Source organism: Alligator sinensis, unplaced genomic scaffold (assembly GCF_000455745.1).
Source record: "Alligator sinensis unplaced genomic scaffold, ASM45574v1 scaffold317_1, whole genome shotgun sequence".
Lineage (NCBI taxonomy): Eukaryota > Metazoa > Chordata > Crocodylia > Alligatoridae > Alligator > Alligator sinensis.
The window spans coordinates 645,054-668,803 of NW_005842582.1; the positions used below are offsets into that span (position 1 = coordinate 645,054).

The following is a 23,750-nucleotide window of genomic DNA, read 5'->3' on the forward strand; positions in this document are numbered from 1 at the left end:
GCACTTCCCCTGTCCACATTTTTTTAGTTTAACATGGAGAATGCTCATTTCCCATATCCACCTCTTGCTTACTGGTACTGGTATATGATACTATGATTTCTTGAAGAGTATTAAAAAATCCTAGAATTATGCAGAATGTAGGCCTTTGAGGAACTAGTCTGTGGTGCACTGTAGGATGTCTTTCCTTAATATTCCCAAGGATGGAAATTATTTTAACATGCCATGAGTTTTTGTCAGCCCAGTATACTGCTCACTTTTGTGCATATATAACTAGTGGGTCGAACCATGGAGACTTTGGAGCAGCTTCTCCTGAATGCAGCCCTGTAATGCCATTGTTCACGAAATGATGCAGGAAGGCCGTTTTGGCAGCAACGTGCAAAGGTGTTGAACATGGGTGAAATGCAAAAATGTAGAACTTTTGGTTCAGAGATGATGTCTTTTATTAGACCAACTGAGAAATTGCAAAAATATATGTTTTTCTGCAAGCTTTCGGGCTCACATGCCCTTCATCAGGCTTAGGGAAAGTTCAAGATGGTAAAAAGTTCCCATATGTAGGAAATAAATTTCATTTTTGCACAGAGGAAACCGAAGCTGGAAATCTGTCGTTCTAGGTCCATGAGACACTCTCATGAGTTACTCCAGAGGGACAGATTTCCAGCTTCAACTTCTGTGCAAAAATGATGTTTATTTCCTACATATGGGGATGTTTTACCATCTTGAACTTTTCCTGAGCCTGATGAAGGGTGTGTGAGCCCAAAAGCTTGCAGAAAAATGTAATTTTTTTTTGCAATTTCTCAGTTGGTCTAATAAAAAGTATCATCTCTGAACCAAGAGTTCTAGATTTTTGCATTTCTTTTTGTCTCAGACCAACACGACTACCAAATATATCCCTGGAACATGGATGAAGCATACAAGACAGATTTTTGTACATGTGATGCACTATCTTCATGGGGATACCAGCATTTCTGGAGCAGAAGAAATAGTATGTTTTGGCAAGATTGTGTTATATTAGAAGACAAGAGATGACCAGAAATTCTAGTGGATGAAGCATATCTTCATAGACCTGTGTTAGGAGCTCACACTGACACTGGCACCACAGTACATGATTGAGGGACAGTACAGATTCATGTTGCTGAATGAGCCATCTAAAAGCTGGAGAGCTCAGCCTGCTACCTTTTGGTGTTGGCAAGTGAACTCTCAGTCTCATAGTGGTGGTGATGGCGTAGAGATGCTACTCATGGAGTGGGATATGGGCATGTGAACATGTCTAAAGTAGGAGCTGCACTACAGGGAATGAGATTCTTGAACCATGTCACATCCTTAGAGTTTACGTTCCTGAAGGAGCCAGTAAGCATGCTACATGTAAGTGGCAAACATTCTCTGATCATGCAACTCTTGGCGGTCAACAGGGGCCAATTCATCAATATTCATGTGGGAAGTCCTGGCAAGGTGCAAAATGCCAGAGTTCTGAGAAAATCTGTTTGTTACATGCTTGGAGAAGCTTAGACTTTATTCCTACCCAATGGTGGCATTAGAGTGATGATGTAGCCATGATGGTCCAGAAGTGACATGAATGGCTAGGATTCCTGTGGGATGATACCTTTTATTGGATCAACTGCATGGTTGGAACAAATTTAGACAAACTTTTAAATGCAAGACATTCTTCATCAGGTCAGAATAATGAAGAATGTCTTGCATTTGAAAGTTTAACTTTACTCTAACTATGCAGTTGGCCCAGTAAAAGATATTACACCAGAAATCCTTCCCACCTATTGGCACTGGAAACACCATAGTATGGTACATAAGATATTGTTTCACTTTTAGCTGTTGCTGAAAGGATCTAGTTGGATCCTGGACACCAACAGATTCTTTGGTACAGCTACATTACCCCCATAAGCCATGTTGTCCCAAAGATGAAGAGATGCTATAGGTCCTCACATCCATGCACACACACAAGTTTTAATAAGTAATTGATTACTAATACTCATGCTGTTTTGCAGCTTGCAAAATACCACAGGTCATGTGGTATTGATACTTGGATATTTTTGAAGTGCTAATTTAGCTGTTTTCCTTAAACTCTTCGGACAAAGGGGTTGCTAATCAGCATGGGATATTGTTTTGCCTTATTAATTTTATGTAATGCATTGGGTAACTGCTTATTCAAATGAAAAATAAAATATTATTTAAAAAATGTAACTCTCTGCCTGCTTATTTTGGGACATAGGGTGCCATTTAGTTGGCTCGTGGGGAATACCTGCTGTTTTTACATGGTCTAATAAAATCTTTGGCATAGCTGCAGTTTCTCTTCCCTTACAATTAAGTGGACAAGTGCTTAGCACAAACCACAGAATCTTATTCAATTTAGAGGTCTCTCCAAGGACAAATTTCAGACCACAGTCTGTTCATTTGACCGCTAACAAGAAGTAACTGCTTTTTAACTACTGAACAGAGCCAATTTTGGAAACTAATATGTGAAAAATTATGATCCGATTCAGCCTTGCAGGAGTGGAGCATCTGCTGCATGTAGTAACTCTCTTGTCTTTTACTCCTCCTCTTCTTGTTCTACATGGCTGACAGGAAAAAAAGGGATTGTTAGTACCTTGGCATTGTAGAAGCTATCTCCCAGGCTGGGGTGGGTCCAGAAAGGATGCAGTGGGACAGTCACGTCCCATTTTGGCTGGATGTCACATGAGTTGTCAGTGCAGGATCTGGCTGGAGCCCCTGTTTTTGCATGGCTTCAATGCCCAGGGGGTAAGTGCTACTGCCACCATATCACCTCCTTTCCCCTGCTGCTGAATTCAGCGATGAGGGGGGTAGGGAAGGGAAAAGGCCAACAGCAGCATCAGTGTCTCACCCTGACCAGCTCATGAGCTCAGAGCTACTGGTCATGCCAAGCTCCAGCAGGAGCCCATGCTGGGCAATGAGCTCAGAGCTCACTGTACGTGTAGCACAACCAAAGTGGTGGTGGGCTTGCCCTGTTCCTGGGTCTGCTACTGTTATCAGGGAACTATCAACAGCTTCAGATCATAATCTGTGGCAGGGCATTGCAGATAATGGAGGAACAAAGAGTAGCAGAATTCCCTGTTCCTTATTATTAAGCTCTTATGGAGGGGACCTGTTTGCTGCAAGAAGCTGTGCACTTGGGCATGCACTGCAGATTACATGGAAACCTACCTTTACATAGAGACTAGTGCTTGCTGAGAAGCCTTCACAGTTAGTTACCTGCCCAGGTCTTGTGGATGTTGAGACCTAAGACTGTTTTGAAGAAGCTTTCCTTGAGTTCCAGTTCCAGCTTCTTTTCCATAGTTTCCCATTTAAGGAATTTGTCCAGGTTCCTCTGCTCCTACTCCTGCTGTGTCTACAGGAGTTCCTTTATGTTGGTGCTCATGGGAATGTGTAGATGAAATGAGGGGCATGGGTGCATGACACTTTAAAGCGGGTTAAATGCTTTTGCACCGCTTTAATGGCGTTGGTGCTTGCACGCATTGGCGGCGTATTGCGCATGAATTCCAGCTGCTGTAACACATTCGGTGGAGTAATACGCCTTAAATGACTTTGGGGTGCAGCAAACTAAAACATCTCTGAGGAGTGGCTCAGGGGCTGTGCAGGTAGCCTGGCATCAGCTTGGGAAGGCAGGCTCCACTGAAACAAAAAAGAAGCAGCGAGCCTGATCCCCCCTGAGCATGTCTGCCTACCTGAGCTGTGCGGGGACCTGGTCCTTCCTTCCATGGCTGCGGTGTCCCCTGGGACCACCGAAGCTGGGTACCTGTGGGTGGGTGCTGCCTGGGGGGGGGAAGGGGGCGCTGCTGCTATGGAGGGAAACACCAGCTCCCACTGTAGGCCAGGGACCACTTTGCCTGCTGCCATCTCACCCTCCACTCTGCCGCCGGAGAGGCAGGTAAGACATGGGTGTACACAACACGAGGGTTTACTTCGCCCTAAATTGAAGTGGCGTTTTTAAAAACCCACTGCTTCAAGTTAGGGCGAAGTAAACCCCCGTTTTGTCTACACACGCCACGCTGTCATTGTCTACAGATTGCTTTCTAATAGCTTCCTCAGCAGTAACACCTGCGGGCTCAGGTTCCTGGGGGGATGGGTCTTCCCTTTCAGATAACAAAATACCTGCAAAGGAAGTGAAAGTGCATCTTTTTGGATTTGTAAGAAATACATTTTCTCTGCATTACTTCTGTAAGATTAAGCCATGATTTGCAACTTACTTAAATCATCTTGGTATGTCACCCCTTTTCATTGGCAGGCTTCGCCATTCAGAGGTATCAGGTGAAAAGCTAGCAAGAAAACTACTTGTCATAATGTATTCAAAAACATATCACAGACTGGGTTCACATTCCAGTAAAGAACTATCCTTGCTCCTTACTCAGTTAGCTTAATGTATCTGGCTTTAGGACTTGCGTGAAGTGAATGCTCAGCCTAAGTCTCATGCAACTTTTCTCTTTCACTGCAGATGTGGACGAATGTGCTGAAAACATTTGTGCTCAAATGTGTGTAAATTACAAAGGAAGCTATGCCTGCCATTGTGATGGTCATAAAGGGTTCAAGCTCTCTCAAGACATGAAGACTTGTGAGGTAAAACTGCCTGAGAGGTAAAAGTTGTGAGGCAAGTCTCACTGTGAGGCCACAGAAGTGGTGGTTTCTTGATCACAGGATGAACTAGATTAGAAAAAATACTAAGATAATTCATGCCAATTTCAGAATGCTGGCAAAACACTGGAGGCAGCGGCATTGTGGCATCATTCCACAAAGCAGACACAGCAATTAAGCTCATGAGTATTTCAACAGAATTTGGGCCATGCAGGGCACTTGCCTCAGCTTCCTCCAACCCCACTCTCCCAAAATGACCCCAAATCCCTTTTCTAAAGGAAGAAAGTAGGCCCTTTTTGGTTTAGGCATCCCTAGGGGTTGGAATTATGGTTTGGAAAATGGTATCGCACATTTTCAAGGTGTTTTCTTGCTGTGAGAACCTCTTCCTACCCAGTCCCACAGAATGACTTCAGACTTGAGCTGAGCTTGAGTGGTATGAGTTGACTGTTTTGTCTGGTCCCAGTTTCTATAGCTGTAGAAGAAAGTACTAAGTGTTGACCATGTGGTTTCACCAAATGCTGAAAACTCAATTCACTTCCAAAATAAGCTATTTTTAGGAAACAAAAGAATTTTAAGATTTATACTTGTTAGTGCCAGAAACAGCAGGACTGTAGAACATTTCAGCAGAAACCTTTCTTTGTTAATTGTTTTCTTTATATTATTTTGGCAGGAGCTGGGCAGGTTGAGACTTGTAAGGGTGTTCAAACAGCTTCCCTCCAAAACAGTTGTTGACACCATAGGAAGTAGAGGGGCTTAAATATTTCCAGATCAAAGCCTGATATTGTATCAGCACATATTTACCAGAACTTGTTTTGTACTTACTACAATTTAATACTTAGGCAACATGGGGAGCAAAGCCATTTCCTGTTGATAATAAAGTGGGAAGTCTGTCCTTGGTTTCTCTATAAAGCATGACTCCTATTGCTGTGTGTGAGAAGTTTATTAGCCCTCATGAAGAGATGCATGAACAGAAAGGGCATCTATACACGTGGTCTGAGGTGGAGGGGGGCACTTTAATTAGAGCGATTCCAGGAGCTGCTCTAATTAAAGCTCCCACAGTGTCACATGTATTCAGCATCCTGCACTTGAAAATCGCAGCAGGGTGCGCTTGAACTAACATGAATCAGCACGTGTTGGAGCAGATATCTGGCATGTGTAATGGTGCCCAAAGAGTCTGAGCCAATATTTACAAGCTAGTGGCAGGTATTTTCAACTGGAATCCAAATATCCAATATATAATTCATCATTTAAGGGCAGACTTCTTATGCTACTTTAATTCAGGAATAACTCCGTTATAGTCAGTGGAATGACTATCATGAACATGGTGTAAGATCAAGACATTTTAAGAAATGGAACTTTAACAAGTCAGAATATCTAAATGCAACATGTCTGATGTGTACTGTAGCATAGGGGTGACAGAGATAGCCCACAGATTGCATCTGGCCAGTGGTACCTCATCATTTGGCTCCTGCTGCTGGCCCTGGGTCTCAAGTTGACCCATATGACACACACAGCACACACTGGACTGGCCTGATGTGCAGGACTGAGGATAAGTGCTGCACATGGCTCCCACTCTGGATTCTGTACTGTATACGGCACCTGTCCTGGCCACTCTGGCACTCCCCTCATCATGCTGGATCCAAAACCCATGGCTGGGTCCACTGTGCCACACATGGGGCCTGCTCTGGCCAGTCTGGAGCAAGTGTTGCATGCAGGGCAGCTCCCAGACTGGCTGGAGTGGGCACCACATGCAGTGCAGTCCTGGACTAACCGGAGTAGGCACTATGGGTACTGTATCCAGCATAGGAGAGAGAGGAATCCACGGGCCCAATCTGGCCTGTGGGGTAAGCCCCATGCCATTCATCCAGCCCACAGAGCTAGATGAGTTTGATACCCCTGCTGTAGCACATTGCAGCTGCTGGTTCTGCCACAGCTGTGTGGGACTTAGGCCCCTGCCACACGTTACACCTAAGGCATGATTAACCAACTAATTACATCTTAAGTTGTAACCCAGCCACATGTTAAAGGAATTTATGGCATCATAAAACAAGGAATAAGCCACAAAGTTATTATACAAAAAATGTGTAGTAACTTTGTGACTGGCTCCTGTGACACCATTAATTGAATGTGTGACCGGGTGTGGCCCCACACCTGGGAGCCCGGATCAGCTAACAGGGATCCACTGTGAGAGCTTGCTACATGCTGGTGCAGGGGGAGCCTGGGATTATGATCCCTGGCTCCACTTGCACTGGCAGTAAGGCTTAATGGGATCTGATGTGTGATCCCACAATCATGGCTCCTGCCATACACATGTGGATCACACATCAAATCCCATTGCACCTTTACCTGCACATCTGGCAGGGACCTTAGTCTACTATGTGATGGAAAAGAAGAGGTTTGGTCCCAAAATAAAACTTCTGATTATCCTTTTACATCTAATACTAATTGTGACATGACAAGAGACAGAAAAGCAGCAGTGCATATTGGATAGCAGAAATCTGTTCATAACATCCTATCTATTTAAACTGATGTCACTCAAAATATTACATTGTTTTTGAATACTAGGATCATCACTCCTGAATTACAGAAACCATTCATAAATCGCATACACAGTAATACTTTGCAGCAGTGTAGCCCAGAAAATAAATAACCTCCCTTAATTAAGGCAGCAGGGAATTTCTGTAGGTAGAATGTAAATACTGGTACCGAACTCTGATTTTAACCAGGACACCAGCCACAATTTTATAGTCATGGAATCATTCATTGCCACAAGTGGTTATGACTTCAGTTTTACATCTGTCCCGAGAAGATTCCTTTTTACAAGCATTAACACTGTGCTTGTATATTGATTCACTTTGACCTCCAAGGAAAGCATGCTTCTTATTGAACCAACCCCCCTCTCTAACATTGTAGGTGTTTTAGAGTTCATGCACCCCAAGCTCAATACAACCATGTGTCTTAGTATAAATTATGTGCTAGAATCCTAGTGAGAGAAAGGAAGTGCTCTGGTTTTAGACTGGAGGCCTACTCCTGATTTGCATGGCCAGCCTTTGTATCTGAGTTTGCCTCTATTAAAAACTGTGTCACAACCTGCCCATATTTTCCCATGTATAAGAGACATAGAAAGGAGGTCTAAATGTAAGATGCACCTTACTGAAGCTACAGAATTGAAATCAGATATCAGTAACTTGAAGTCAGCCTCCAAGGTGCCAATAAAGCCTGGAGATGCTGGTGACAGTCAGCAAATTTAGCTCAGGCAAAAAGGGTATTGCAGGAGGCTGTAGCAGTACCTGTTTTCACATTTTGGATCCTACCAATGCATGCCAAAGTCTGGAACTCATTGTGTCATCATGTTCCTTCAGGGAGTTACCGGGCAAAGGGGAGGGATGGGAAGCAGAGAGGGCTGTTGTGGCCCTACCTACCTTTTGCCCTACTCCCCTCTGGCAGTCACCATCCCCCATTGGTCCACCCATCTGAGAAATGCTGAGCTGCAGCTCCTGCTTCTTCCTTCCTTGCAGCCAAAGGAAACTATCTTTGTGGAAGCAGGACCCTCACATCAACACCATCTTCTTGTCCTCTGGTTCCATGCCACCCTGTCCAGCTCAGGAACACTCTTTTCTCTATCAGATGCAGTGAAGGCATACACAATCTATACTCCAGCAAGACCTACCAAAGGCCCCCTCTGCTTGATCATATTCAGTAATTAATTTTTTTCAGAACAGCAACAACATAGTTTAATTTGTTTTGAGGCATCACATTTTTTAAGTGCAATAGTGATTAGTTATGAAAAATGAATTATTCAAAAATGAAACTTGCTAAAATCAACAAGAACTAGAGTTCTTTTGTGATATATCACTGTAGAAAATTAGAGCATGCTGTTTTCCCTTTACCCATTATTTCCAGGCTGTTCCAGTTTGCCTCCCGCTGAACCTTGAGCCGAATTATCAGTTGCTTTACCTGGCAGAGCAAACAACAGAAAATGCTGTTCTGCATTTAAGGTTTAAATTGCCAAATGCCAGCAGGTGAGCCTTTGCCAACAATAAAAGTATGCATGAAAGTTACGGACATTTGTTTCCATAAAGTTTTCAGAGGGTGACAGAAATGTTCAGCATTGAATGCGTAATTCTTACCATCATCTCCTCAGGACCAGATAAGACATCTTTATAGCATAGAGAATGACTGAATTGATATCACTGGCACTTAGTGGAACTGAAGTCATTTGAAATGACAGGAAGAGTAATTGCCTGGAGTCAGTTTACAGCATCACTTACTGATCATACTGTACCCCTAAGCCAGTCTTTTAATATAGGGAGACCAGCAAATTCCTAATATAGTATGACTGAGACACCTTTTATCTAGATACTTATCAGCTAAATGAACTGTTAAAGAGCACTTTCTATCGGACAAGAGGCAGTAGCAGCTGACTAGTGCAGAACTGCAGTCAGTCGGTGAGCAGGGAACCCCTTGGTGTGGGCTGTGTGCACCACACTGCACTAGAGTCTTGATGTGAGCATATCACCATGTTTACCCAAGTCCAAGAGAACCCTGAATTTAAGATGACTCCCCAGTTATTAGATTCTAGATATGGAAAATTATAAATCTGTTTTAAGTTTCCATGTATAGAGTTATTGGAGGTTCCTCTTAAATTCTTCCCCCCCCCCCCTGCCACAGGGAAAGTAGTGACAAGGGAGCTCTCATCTCTTATGAGAGGGCTCACCCCCCCCCCACCCGAGCTCCCCCGTAATTCGAACCCTGCTTGTCACCCTCTACTGCCTGCCCTTCCCCCTCCCTTTACCTTTGCAGCTGCTCCAGCTTTGTCTCCACCAGGAGCATAGAGCACCCCACTGGTCTAGGCAGTAGTGGCATCTCCAGGCTCCAGGCTGGGTCAAGGCCACTGCAGTATCTCCTGTCACCACTCTGCGCTCCTTCTCCGAGTTCCCTCCTGCTGCCCTTTTTCCATACTCCCCCTGCACTTTGTGCCCCTTCCCTGCACCTCTTTCCGGTGCTCCCCTCACTCCATGTGTCCTTTTCCCCAAATTTCCCCCATGTCCTCATCACTCCATGTGTCCCTTCCCCCATGCCCCCCTGCTGTCCTTTCTTCCATGCTCCCCTCCCTGCACTGCAGCCCCCTTCCCCATGCTCCTCCTTGAAATGCTAGCCCCCTTCCCTCGCACTCCCCTGCACCATGTGCCTCCTTCCCCTGCACCGTCCCCCCATTCCACATACCCCTTGCCTGCCACATGAACCACCCTGGTCCATTCTAGACCTACAGCAGCTGCTTGCCATACTTGAATCTAAAACAAGGGATTTTTTTTAGCCCATGTTGAATGGGGGGGAGGAGGGGGATGGTTGTCTTAGATTTAAGTGAATGTGGTATATTCCTTCAGCACCGAGACAAGATCCAACCCTGAATGAAAAGTATTATATCTGGAGTGGTTTTGCTACACTTGTATTGCTATGGGACCATGCACATGTAACAGTTAGAGCATGACAAGTGATACACATTAGCTTGGTGCTGTATCCAAGGTAGTATCCCTGCACCTTTGAGTCCTGTGCTTCAGATACTGTGCTCTATAGATATACCCCAACAGAAGCTTGCTGCCCACTCTGTAAGGAAGAGAAAGACCTTGTAGGGGAAAAAGTAGCAGATGTAGAAAAAAGATACTAATGGGCCAGTCTTGCATCTGACTCAAATTCTGCCCTGAAGAACCCCAACCACGAGTTCTATACTTGTAAGGCTCTAAACACTGCCTTCAGCAGGCGAAATTTAAATAAGCTTATTTCTAAAGTGCTGCAATTCCTTTTTTAGTCAAAGACCTAGGAAAAAGTCCGATGATTTCATAGCAAATAAAGCAAGATAGAGATTAAAGTTCTTTATCACAATGCTTTGGTCTTGGATGATGCTTCTGCTATTCTTAGCTAGAGACTGCAAATTATAGCATGCTGTACACAAACGATTGAAAAAGTTAATTGTCCCTCAAAATGTTCTAATACACTAGTGAAGTATAATAACTTGTTTCAATTCCATATCAGCTTGTAGTATTTACTCTTCACTTGTCAGCATCCTAGAGCAATTACTAATATTAGTGACCTCTTTATTATGCTAGAACTTCTTAAGGGTGGAAGCTGAAAATACGGTGTTCTCTCTGACTTGCAGGTTCAGCAATTTCAAAGACAGCAATAAGAGAAGTGGTTAAATTCTTGGTTTTTAATTCCTCAGAATCTTTAGAAAAAACATAAGTATTGACATACCTGTATTGAAATACTGTCTATCCTTGTGTTCTGAATCAATGTTGACCTGGATTTAATTTCTCCTGGAAGATTTTAAGGCACTTCCAGACCTTGGCAAAGGTCATAGATAGTTATCTATAGATTTCAAATAAGAAGATTCTTTAGGACTGTATTTGAAAGTCAGTGTAATCTTGACAATAAAGAACTGGATATGGAGTTAGGGCAGCAATTCTCTTTCTTATTCTAGTGTTAGAGTGATTTTGTAGCCATGATGGTCTAGGAATTTTGCAAGAGGCAAGGATTTCTTAGGGTGATATATTTTATTGGACCATCTGCATAGTTGGGGTAAAGTCTATGCTGTGTAGGGGTGTGTGAAACGGGCAGTATTACCCGGAAGTGGACTGGAAGTGCTTCTGGTCTACTTCTGGGTTTGCTGCCGAGCATGCTGGAGACGCCCCGGTGCTCCGGTGGGTCGCTTTATCCGCCCCAGCATCGCAGCATTCACGAGTTGCCTGCTACCTTGAGGTATGTAGAAAAAACATTTAAAGCTGTATTTATGTCCGAATTGCTGAATCTTTCCGAATCTCTCTCAATTGATTCGGAAGGTTCCGATTCGAGTCGGAGAGATTAAAGGGTCTCCTGATTTGATTTGGATTCGAAGATTCAGCCACCGAATTGGGCTGAATCTCCGCTGAATCAAATCAGTGACTGAAGCTTCACACAGCCCTAATGTGCTGACTTTTACTCCACAGACCTGATGAAGAGGGTTTTGCATTTGGAAACTTGTTTAACACTATCCCAGCTATTCAGTTGGTCCAGTAAATGATATCACCCTATATAATTGTAGCCCTTCTTATTCTGCCACTGACTTGTTATATGACTTTCACCTTGCCTCCCTGTATCTTTGTTTTCCCCTCCCACCCTTTATCTCTCCTGTTTATTTAGGTTAAAAGCTTTTGGTGATGGAGCAGCATAGGATCTCTAAGCACTGCTGTAATATATGTAATAATACTGGTACATGTTTGATCATCCAACTCTCACCCAGACAGAGAATAAATTGGCCCAGTTTTCTGAATTAAAAAAACCAAAATAAAACACATTTTCCAAGCCAATGCTAAGCACATTCATGGAGGATACTGTAGAATTTTCTCTGGACTTGCTCACTATTCTGTTGATTTTCTTCCTCTAGCACCCTTGTGAAAGTAGGAGAGTCTTAACCCTGTTTTGTAAATAGGAGAAGTGAGACAAAGTGAGTTGGTCATATGGGAAGCTCATGAGAATTGAACCCCCAAATCCTTCAAATCCAATGCCTTGAATAAAAAAATTGAACTTTTTCTCTGGATTCAGATTAACAAGTTTCCATAACTACTGGGTTGTGCCTGTGACTAACAGCCTGCAGCCATTCTACCTGCTCAAATACAGTGCCTTCTGAAGACTAATACATGTCTGTGTAACTAAGTTATTAACATATCACACTTAGTTCTTCAGTACCTCATCTGTCCTTTTCTCTTTACTGTGATTCCTCTCCCACCACTCAGATTTTCAGCAGAATTTGATTTCCGGACATATGACAACGAGGGTGTTATACTATATGCTGAATCCTCCAACAACACAGGATGGTTCTTGCTTGCACTTCGGGATGGAAAGATTGAGATTCAATTCAAGAATGAACATGGAACAAAAGTCACAAGTGGTGGCAAAGCCATTAATGATGGTGTGTGGCAAACAGTAAGTTGGCTTCTCCCCACCCTCGCCTCCAGTACAAGATTTCTGTCTGGTGTTCATACCTATGCAGTAGTGCTACTGCCTACTTCTGTAAATACATTTACCTTGACACAAGTGGATGGTAGTGCAGTTATTCTAACGCACAACTATTTTTATTCCACACTATCCAGTACAGCTTGATCAAATGAAGGCTTGTTGTGTCCTAACAAAAGAAAATCTTAAGACTTTCTTTTTCAGTGATACTTGCCTCAGGGTTTGGGGTCTCTTCTGCTCCCAGTGAAGTCAAGAGGAATTAACACAAATAGGGTCTCTTTAATAAATCTGTTACATTCAGGGAAAATACATTAAGGTTGTGAAGTCAAAGGCATCTACTCAAGACTTAAATAACAGAACTGCAGTTTAAATGGGCTTCATTCATTTTGGAATTTCCTAATTTTTGCACACTTTGAAAACTTAATAAGATACTTTTAATGTACATTTGTGTACATTTGCCTGAGTGTTATAGAAAAAACCCAAGTCGTTTTATATGAAATGGCCTCAGGTATCATCAGCAGGTTTGAACCCAGGATTTTAGAATTGCCTTTGCTACTAAGTTTATGTCTCATTGATAATTAGGGTCTTCCACAAAGCCATACCCACTAATAAAATATATTATATATGTTTTGTTTGATCTTCAGCCCAATTTTGGAAGTTGTGCCAAATTTCTAGGGATGAGATCAAATTCTCTCCCATTCATCTCATAGCCCACCTCTTCCTGCATTATGTTTGGATTCCACCTGTGCATGCAGATCTGGAGCGTAGGAAGTCTACCCAGAGCTACCCACAATTCTTTCTTCTTGTCTTCAGGTGCTTCTCACTCCACATCCTTTCCCCTCTTCTCTTAAATAGAGACAGACAAAAAAGGAGACAGGTCTGCAGAAGGATATTTTCAAAGATTTTGATTTATACATAAGTGGCACAATGTGGATGGCTTAGTGAGGGCTGCAAGGTATGATATTAACAGGCTCACATGACTTGGGTTGGCTTAGGGCAGCTTTAGGTTGATCCTAAATATTGATGAAGACATATCCTAAGGGTTTAACTACTGCTGACTGGCAGCAAATATATGCCATTTTCCTTTGTAAGCATAGAGGAAGGTGAACAACACATGGAAGAGGAGGTTACGTACCAACAAGTAATCCAGCTTACAGATACCAGGGCTGAGTAACAAAGATTTGACAGATTCTGAAAGGGTGTACAGATAAATCATGTAAATGTGTTGCATATCTGGACTCTGTTTCCATTTTGTGTAACCTTTCAGTGTAGTAGCAGGTGCTGCTTGAGTGAAAGGGTTTTGAAGGGCCAGAATAATCAAAACTACACAGTAGAACTTGCATGCCTGGTGTTCACTGGGTCTTGGTTTCCATGCCATACATTTTTCTTCCCTAGAACAAAGGATAATGTGATGGGAAGTGTCTGTGATAACAGAAGAAAAGGACCACTTTCAGTATAGACAGAATATTGGGCAATTTGAGAAGCAAGCTCTTAGCAAAGCCTTTTAAGTGCAGTACAAACTAAAAAACTGTGATTTTCTATAGCTCTTATTTCAATGAACAGTGAACAGGTTTTCTGAAAGAAAGCAAAAGACAGCTCCTTTCCCTTAGAAATGTCTCTGTTTCAAATTTTAAAGACCTACTGCAAGTCATGAACACACTAGAATGAATTTAAACAGTGTTATTTTTTAATAAACTATATTAAGTAATCTCCAACCATATATGGATGTATATTTATTTTTAATCCTAGATCTCAGTGGAAGAACTAGAACACAGTATCTGTGTTAAAATAGCAAGGGAAGCAGTGATGAGTATTAAGAGCCCTGGGAATCTTTTTAAACAAATAAATGGTTCACTGGAAATCAAGGTGTATGTTGCAGGGTTACCTCCCAAAGTGGGCAACACCCTCATTAAGCAGGTAACTAGAAAATAATAATTATGCCTATTAATATTATTGTTTGTTTCTCCAAATAATGTGTTTACCAACTGGGGACACAAAACAAAGGGAGGAATGTATGTATAAAATGAAAAAAGGTATATTGATTGTTTTACTTTGAAAATGAGTATGCATCAACACTTTGTACTCACTTTGCACTGGGCACATTGTTAGGGTTTCATTATAGAATCACAGTAGTGAACTCCCTCTTGTGTTATCTGATGTATGCAGGGTTGGAGGGGGGCGGGAAGGCAGGGGTAGTGCAGGATTATAACCTATATATTTTTTAAATCTAGAGTCCTGAAGTAACAGGACCACTTATGCATTTTACAGATGTTCCCTCTCTTGCTAGTAAATTGGCTCAGTCTGCGTATGTGTGCAAGAGTGAAGAAAGCACAGAGATATTTTACTTTTGCTCTGCCCATGCCCTATCCAACCCAGCTTGTAGCAGGGGGGTGAGGCATGGTTCCCTCATCTCTCCCTTCTCAAGAGCTCAAACTTATTCTGGGTGCACCAGCTCCTTGCTGCTCATCCCACAGCCCAGCAGTCACAAGCTTGGCAGAAAAGCAATAAGTGAATGGGCTCTGGAATCCAAGCTTTGCTTTTGTCCCAAGAAGAGAAAAGCCTCCATTGCCCATATTGTATCTCTCCTTCATATCTGGAGTTTCTATCCAGGATCTTGCAAATCAATGCTAAAGAATAATTTCCATTTAAAAACCTGCCACCAATCCACTAAAATAAGATAGATGCCAATATTTGAATCTCTTTTTAAAGTCCATTTTTGCTCTAAGTGGGAAAGGGAAAGGAAAAAAGGTAAAGCTACACAACATTTAAAAGCTTCTCTGTAAATGGCCTTTCACCTAATGTGAAATGTTCCTAGAAATATTTGGGTTCAGTATCAGTGTTATAAACCTATACCATCAATATGGCTATGGTTGACTGTCTGTCAATAAATATGTTGTTATGTAAAGTAACTCACACTCCATTGATTAACACTGTTTCTAGAACAAATCTGAATGCAACACACACTACTATAACTCTTCTGCAGATTAACCCTCGCGTAGATGGGTGTGCTCGGGCCTTGAATCTGATGAGTCAGGGACATTTAGGCTTAACAGAAGTTATTAAAAAAACACAAATCAAACGCTGTTTACCATCTGTGGGGAAAGGATCCTACTACCCTGGCACTGGAGTGGCAAAGTTTCATATAAACTATAGTAAGTATTTTTCAGCCTTTTGCAACACGTCTTTAAGCTGAACTAATGTATCAGAACAGAAGAGAGTGATGAGCTCAGTCACATGCTCTTGATTTGAACAAGTACCCCACTAACTTAAGTAGGAGGATAGCTTTCAGTCCCATGCATCTCAGCTTAATTTCTCAAGCAGGGACACTCGCAAGGGGTGGAGAGGATTAAACAGATTCTTTCCATCTGTCTCTGCTCCAGGTTTGTCAATGTGAGTAGTTCGAACTATGAAAGAGAACCATACAAAATTACTTTAGAGAAAGGTACAGTTAGGAGATGATTATGATTTAAGTAGCATGATGTAGCATTAATGTAACATTTTAAAACAGGTAGTTCTTGTATTCAAGTATGCCATCCCTGAGCAAACAAAAACATGGGAACATAGAGCAGAATGCCATTTCCCTTTGTTCAGCTAAATGGTAGTTTTCTAACTGCATAAATGGTGTTTTTGGCACATACACAAAAGTTGCCATGTTGTTATCCCTGCACTGTGGGCACAAAGGCATATACTAACCCTGTGCAGTTGGCTATGCATTTGATGGGAATGTATGCCTCTCCATTCTAGATGCATGTCAGGAAAATGTAACCGCTTAGAAATCCATGACTAATGGGTGTTAGATGCAACAGAATCCTCCTGTGATTCAGCCTCAGCACCTGAGTGGTTAGGGCACTTGCCTAGGAAATGGGAGATTCAGGTTTTAGGCCTGCTTGCCCAGAGTGGGTTTTAACCTGTTTCTCTCAGACTTCCCAGGACAGTGCTCTAGCCATTTCACTGCAGCTCAGCCAGTATCCAGCCCCCGCTTCTCCTGTGCTGCTTTTGAATCTGGCTCCTGACCTGGGCAGCCAAGAGGGGAAGGTGTGGGGCCAGGTAGAAGAGGATAAGCTAGAGAGTGTGTGACTCAGTGACATGTCTGCTGCCCCTGAATCGGAGAGGGCCCTGGACTGCTCTACTGCACTGCTCTCCATCTGTGCTTGTCCAGCCAGTATGTTGTTTGCTGTACATGGTCAGTCTTCATGCAAGGGTTTTCATGTCCCCAATACAGGGGTAAGTGCCAAAAGTCCCAAGTTAGAAAACTGGCATGTAGGTGCACAAAGGGAAATAGAATTTTGCCCTATACAGTGCTGTGAAAGACCTCCTGGGTTATTAAGTCCAGCTCCATATTATCACAGGAAGCACACCATAATCTCTTTCATATGCTGATCAACCTCCATTTTAAAACAAATACAGTAGTTGTTATGTTTGGCCCACTCACATCTGCTGGTAGGCTGTTCCAGAACCTCACTTCTCCGATGGTTAGAAATCCCCTTTAGATTTTTCATGTAAATGCATTCTTGGGGGTTTGTACCAACACTGTCCTAGCTTGAATGCATCAAAATTAAACACCAGCATACTACTCAAGCAAGTAGTATCCATTGAATAGCAGGGCTACTTGGGTGTGCAATTTTAAAATGCGTAAGTTTGAGTTATTGATGTTTTGCATGGTAGCCAAGTTTTATGAGTGAACTATCAGTTTTTCCAGGTTTTTCCTTTTTGGCTTCTGGAATGCCTCTTTTTATTTCTGCCACCTCTCCCTATATAAAGGTGAGCTTTGTCTTACTATTGTCTCACTCCCCCCACCCCAATACTGTATATTGTATTCTCATACATATACGTGCGTGCATGTAAGTAGTAAGACAAAGTTCACCTTTTCATTGCAGATTAAGCTTATTTTTCATAGTGGGGTTATAGATTAAAGAGAGGAACAATGCTAATAAAAAATAATAGCATTGGTTGATGAATAAGGATATTTTCACAATTCATTAATTTGCTCTTTTTTTTTCTAAAACCAGACAATGATACTAACACTGGAGAGTGGGTTATAAATGTAGCCCTGAACATTCGCCCATCCAAAGGCACTGGGGTCATGTTTGCCTTGGTTTCTGGTGAATCAGTGCCTCTTGCTTTGTCTATCGTGGACTCCAGCTCCTCCAACTCACAGGTGATCTTAGAAGTTATCAAAACAACTTTGGGCTAGAGATCCATCTCCTAAAAAGTCAACATAATGAAAGAGAATCCCTTCCTTGATTCTCTGCCTGCCAGTTAGGTCTAACAGTCATTATTCAAAATAATAGGGGTGTTGCAAAGCTGTTTCAGTTGTTTCTGAAGTGCTCAAAGAGTTCAGAACACATAGACAGCATTAAAAAGATATTATTATTAATCCTTATTAAGCAGCAATTAGAGGAGTGCTAAAGAGTCAACCAAGAATGCTACCCCATTTATTAAGTGTCATACAGTAGGCTGTATTTGCCCTAAGGAGCTTATACTCTATATAGACAGGGAAGACACAAGGAGGGAGAAAGAAGGGGTACAACACACAAGCAAAGCGAATGATATGATGATGTTAGCACATGTCCTATTAATTCCAGCTGGTCTTGCTGTCCTTGAATTTCCTGGTGTTCCTGCCTACAGGAAGGAACACATGACAAGACAGTGCATGGTTTCATGTGCCTTCAAGCAATCCATTTTTTGTTTGTTTCTTGTAACTACCTAAATTAGGGAACAAAGAATGATATTCTGCCTGCATTGAAAACAATGGAAAAAACTTCAACTTCAGTGGGGCCAGGATTTCCTTCCAGAAATGTTAAAGTAGATTGTCAGATATAAAAATATACAAGTGGCAGCAACAGACCTCCAGCATCTATTTTGAAAAATCTTGGTCCCCATATTTCCTATAATTTTTACTTCGTAACACAAAAGGCCCCAAAACTAAATGAAATACATGCCAGGATTGTATGTGAAGTATTTTGTATTCTGCCACACAGGCCATCATTGTGACTATTGGGAATATCATTATTGCCCGGCTGGAATCGAAGAGATTTTGCACTACCAGAAGGACACTGGTAGGATTCAGTGCAAGCAAACAGCAGATTGAACTGTCCGTTGATTCACAAACAGATGTAACGAATTCAGAGCAAGAGCTGTCTATCCTGGATCAAGCAATGAGAGGAACTGTTGCTGTTTACACCTACTTAGGTGGTCTTCCAGGTGAATTTCATTTCTTAACATCAGTTGGAATGAATTGGTTTTACTTGGCCTTCCCAGCTTAAAAAACCCTACTTTTTTACTTTGTATTTGAGAGTCAGTCTGTAAAGCTTTTGTTTTAATGGAGACTGACACTTCAATAGCAGCATTAGTGGGCCAGCTTTATGGCGCAGCAGAAGTTTCTTCCCCAAGGCCTAATTTTGGAAGCAACCCTCTGGCACCTATCCCTGTGAAAAGATAAATGATTGTTTAGCACTCCTGAAGTGACATCAGCTGGCAGGCTCAAGGAACTGCAGCGGCTTTAGAAAGAGTCAAAATAACCCAAAATGAGGAGGCTAAACTATTGCTAGTAAAGCTTTTTGATATCCCCTATTTAAAGTCACTACAAGGAGCAGAGAAAATCTTAGCTTTTTAAGACCTAGAAGTCTGACAAACAGCTTTGAATGGATTTCTATCTAGAATGTGCAAAATCTAGCCCCTTCCTCCCTGGTTTTAGCACAGTTCTTGTGCCTGAGTGGAGAAAGTGGGGGCCATGCTCTTCATGTGGCATGAAGACTAGCTGTTCATGGGTTCCCTGCAAGGCAATGAAGAGTGGTCAGGTGGGGCCAGAGGATCTAGTGCTGCCTCCTATTGACTAGTTCAACTAACCTACCTAAGGAGGCAGATATGCACTATAGATGGTATTTCAGCCTCAGGGCTTCATTGTAAGCCCCTTCTGCAACCTGGATGTGTGTGGGGGAAATGAGAAAGCAATCTGTTCTCCACTGGCCATTCTCAAGGATGTATCACATATACATCCTGATAATTAGGCTAGAAATATAATATAGGATTTAGGCATAAAAGGACTGAGGCATTTGTCACAAGTAGAGAGTAAGGCATTTGTCTTGACTTTGGAATGGGCTTGTGATGCCTTGGAAATCAAACACACTTACCAGCAACACAGCAGATGGGTTTTATTCAAGTTGATGTTTAGTGAAGTCAAATCCAAGGCTACAGAATGGGATGTGCCACCTGGCCCATGGCCCAACCAACATTTAGCACAGTGGTTCAAACATAGCCCCACTCCCTGCCTCCTTCCCTCCCTCACGCAGAGTGGTAGCCATGCTCTGCTGCCCGCAGCCCTGCCAGGAGGGAAGAGTGGCAGCCTCCTGTAACCAGTGTGTCAGGCCCTGCTCCAGCGCATTGGCGCATTGGCTATGGGTGGCAGACTGCAGCTGCCACTGTGCATGGAAGGGATGGAGGCAGAAAGGGAGCGGGGCTGTGTTTGAATCGCTGTGCTAAATGTTGGTCAGGCCATGGCCTGGGTGGCCCACCCCTTTTGGCGGTCTCTGGGTCAAATGCTTCAGTAAAAGTTGTTGCTGTGAGCTTTACTTGCGATTACAGTATGCAGCTCTACATGAAGAGGTAAAACCAATACTTATAAATAAATAAAGATCAACAGAGAATTATACTAAATGCTAAACAAGAAATTAGCACCTAAAAGCCTTTTTTGAAGAAAGATACTGATGAACTAAGTAATGTTTCTTAGTAATCATCTAAGTAATGTTTAAAATAGTTCTTACACTTTGCCTGTGTGCTAGTCTTCAAAATTAGATGTTGATTTAAATCACATATTTCTATTGGCTTTTGAGCCTGTATTATCCTTCACTGCTTCCCCTACTTTGTAAAACTGAAAAATTGTACTAGGTATTGCCATGCTTTGGGAAATCGTACAGTTATTAGCAATAAAAAAGCAGCATCTGGCAGCTTTTTCCACACAGTGGTCTCAATGTTTCTGCCCTTCTTCCCCATGTTCTTAAGGTACCAGTAATATCCTGTTCTGAAAAATACAGATTTAAACTGTTTTCAGCTACAATATGGTAGTAAACATTGGGAAATGCTAATTTATTTACAACTCCTTTGAGCTGATCCCTGAAAAGGTTTTTGGGAACACGGGGAAACCTTGTACTAGCAGAAATCAGATGAAGAACATAAAATTATAAAGTTCAAAGTATGTTTAATGAAAATATAGATGTTCTGAAGTAAACAAGCTGGCTTCTCATTACCAGTAGTTTATTTATAGCTTTCACAAAAATGATATAGTAGAATTAACAAGGAAAGTATATATTATATAACAGTAAGATTAAATGATTTGTGGTTATTGGTAAAAGCATATAATAAAATGACAGACAAGGTTCCTTGGGTGAATCTGATATCTTTTATTAGACCAACCCAAATAGTTGGAGAATAGTTATTAAGCAAGCTTTCGGGTTCAAAAACCCTTCGTCAGGCCAAGGAAGTTTCAGCAGTTGGTGTGTGCTCTTCCTGGATGGAATGAAAAGTAAAGAAGCCAGCGGCTGGGCTGGGGAGTCAGTTGTCAGGCAGATTATAATGTGTCAAAAATCCAATGTCTATATTTAGTCCATGATTTTTAGTATCCAGGAGGTTGATGAAATGGAGTTCATAGGCTCGTCTCTGGAAAGTGTTGTGTAAGTTTCCTTTGAGGATCAGGACTGAGAGATTGGAGAGAGAGTGGTTTTCTTGTGAGAAATGTACCCCACAGGTAATTGGGTATTTCTGTCTTTGATAGATTTCCGGTGTGCATTCACTCTGGTGCTCAGTTGTTGATTGGTCTCTCCTACATATTTTCCATCAGGGCATTTGGTGCATTGGATGAGGTATATTACATTTCTGGAGGTGCAGCTGTACGATCCAGGGATGCTGATGGCTCTGTCGTGGGGTGTAGTAATAGTGGGGGTGATGGAGATGTGTTGGCAGGTTTTGCATTTCTTGTCCTGGCACGGTCTGGATCCTTTTGGTGTGTTCTGGGCTTGAGGAAGTTTGCTTCTGGTGATGAGGTTAACGAGGTTCGGTGCTTGTTTGAAGGCTAGGATGGGTGGCCCTGAGAAGATCTTTTTAAGAATAGGGTGATTGGTGAGGTGGCGATCCCAGGTGTTCTCTTCAGTACAGATGCGGTGGCATCCGAGGGCCTGGCTGTATATCACTGCTTTTTTGGTGTGTTTCGGGTGATTGCTGGTTCTGTGCAGATATGTATGTTGGTCTGTGGGTTTCTTGTATAATGTGGTCTGTATTGTATTATTTTGGATACTGATCATTGTGTCTAAAAAGGAGATGTTGGTGCTGGAGTATTGAAGGGATAGTCGGATGGAGGGATGGTGATTGTTGAATTTCTGATGGAACTCAATCAGAGATTGTAGGTTTTCAGTCCAAATGATGAAGATGTCATCGATGTATCTTAAGTATAGCAAGGGTTTGATGGTGCAGTTCTTGAGGAAGTCTTCTTCCAGGTGACTCATAAAAAGGTTGGCATACTGTGGGGCCATTTTAGTGCCCATAGCTGTTCCCATCATCTGGAGGAAGTGTTGATTATTAAAAGTGAAATTGTTGTGTGTGAGGATGAAGTGTATAAGGTCAGTAATATCTTTGGGTCTGTATTCTGAGTTGTAATCTTGTTCCTGTAGATATGTAAGGCAGGCTTGGATGCCATTCTGGTGTGGAAACTTACACAACGCTTCCCAGAGACGAGCCTATGAATTCCATTTCATCAGCATCCTGGATACTAAAAATCATGGACTAAATATAGACATTGGAGATATGACACATTATAATCTGCCTGACAACTGACTCCCCAGCCCAGCCTCTGGCTTCTTTACCTTTCATTCCATCCAGGAAGAGCACACACCAACTGCTGAAACTTCCTTAGCCTGACGAAGGGTTTTTGAACCCGAAAGCCTGCTTAATAACTATTCTCCAACTATTTGGGTTGATCTAATAAAAGATATCAGATTCACCCGAGGAACCTTGTCTGCCTAAATCCTTAGACCAACACGGCTACAACCTACACCCCTATAATAAAATGACACATTGTATTAATTTAAAGAAAGTTAAAACATAATATATAATGATATGTACAAATAAAGAAAACGAAGCAACTTAAAAACAGGGTAAAAAAATGAAAAACAATTATATTTGATTTTGGCCCTTATTCTTTGCGCAGGTAGTGCAAATAAACCTGCAGAGTATAGGACTGATTGTAAGAGAGGAGCCAAATTGTTTTTTCTTCATTACTCCAATATTTAAAAATTTCCCTTTAGTTTCTTCAAAGAATTAACAAGGCCCCAAATAACTGGCTTTTCTGACAGGGATACCCTTCCTGTTCCAAAGGAATATGAAGATTAATTTAAAAATTAGTTCAGTATTTTTTAATGAAATATGGGGAGTTCTACTGTGTCTACCTGTTATTCAGCAGATCAGCCATAATATAGAGAACTATTTTACCAGGACTTTTCATTTAGAGAAGAGAGAGGACATGGACACCCAAGAGGGTGGAAGCTGGAGACTTGTGACTTCTGGCAACAAGCAGAGATCACCTCCAGCTGCAGTGGGTCGTGTGGAGAACAGATATGCAGCCCTAGCAGCAGAGAGGAAGGAGCACGTTCCATTGGTGGAAGAAGACAGGCCAGGGCTGACCAAGGTGGGAAGGATCGAGATGATCGCCACCAAGAAGTGATGGGTGGTGGTGGCTGGAAACTCCCTTCACGGGGGACAGAGGGAACCATTTGCTGACCTGACCTGTTGTCTCTGGAGATCTGCTGCAGATCCAGAGCCCGGATCTGAGATGTCACGGAGGGACTACCAAGGCTCATCCAGCCCTCTGACTACTACCCCATGCTGCTCATCCATGTGGGCACCAATGATGCTGCCAGGGGAGACCCTGAGCATATCAAAACTGGCTATAGGGTTCTGGGTATAAGAGTGAGGGGGTCTGGAGCTCAGGTTGTGTTCCTGTTGATCCTTCTGATGAAGGGAAAGGGCCCAGGCAGGAGCAAGTGCATCCTGCAGATCAACACCTGTCTGTGCAGGTGGTGTTGCCAGCGGGGCTTTGGCTTCTTTGACCATGGGATGGTCTTCCAAGAAGAAGGATTGCTGGGAGAAGATGAGAACCACCAGATGAAGAGAGG

The 23,750-nt window shown here is 42.4% G+C and overlaps 1 protein-coding gene across 3 annotated transcripts in view; it reads left to right on the forward strand.

Annotated features, from left to right (window-relative positions):
• PROS1 (protein S) overlaps positions 1–23,750 on the forward strand; it is a 55,754-nt gene that overhangs the window by 26,562 nt on the left and 5,442 nt on the right. For 2 of the 3 annotated variants that reach the window (XM_025214438.1, XM_014524218.2), the window contains exons 8-14: positions 4,463–4,584; positions 8,503–8,621; positions 12,369–12,558; positions 14,338–14,505; positions 15,572–15,740; positions 17,598–17,746; positions 18,570–18,792. In XM_025214438.1, coding sequence (XP_025070223.1) covers positions 4,463–4,584; positions 8,503–8,621; positions 12,369–12,558; positions 14,338–14,505; positions 15,572–15,740; positions 17,598–17,746; positions 18,570–18,792 — 1,140 coding nt within the window. Of the gene's footprint in view, positions 1–4,462; positions 4,585–8,502; positions 8,622–12,368; positions 12,559–14,337; positions 14,506–15,571; positions 15,741–17,597; positions 17,747–18,569; positions 18,793–22,250; positions 22,350–23,750 lie in introns of those variants that run through there. The other variant, XM_014524219.2, reaches the window with a different exon arrangement.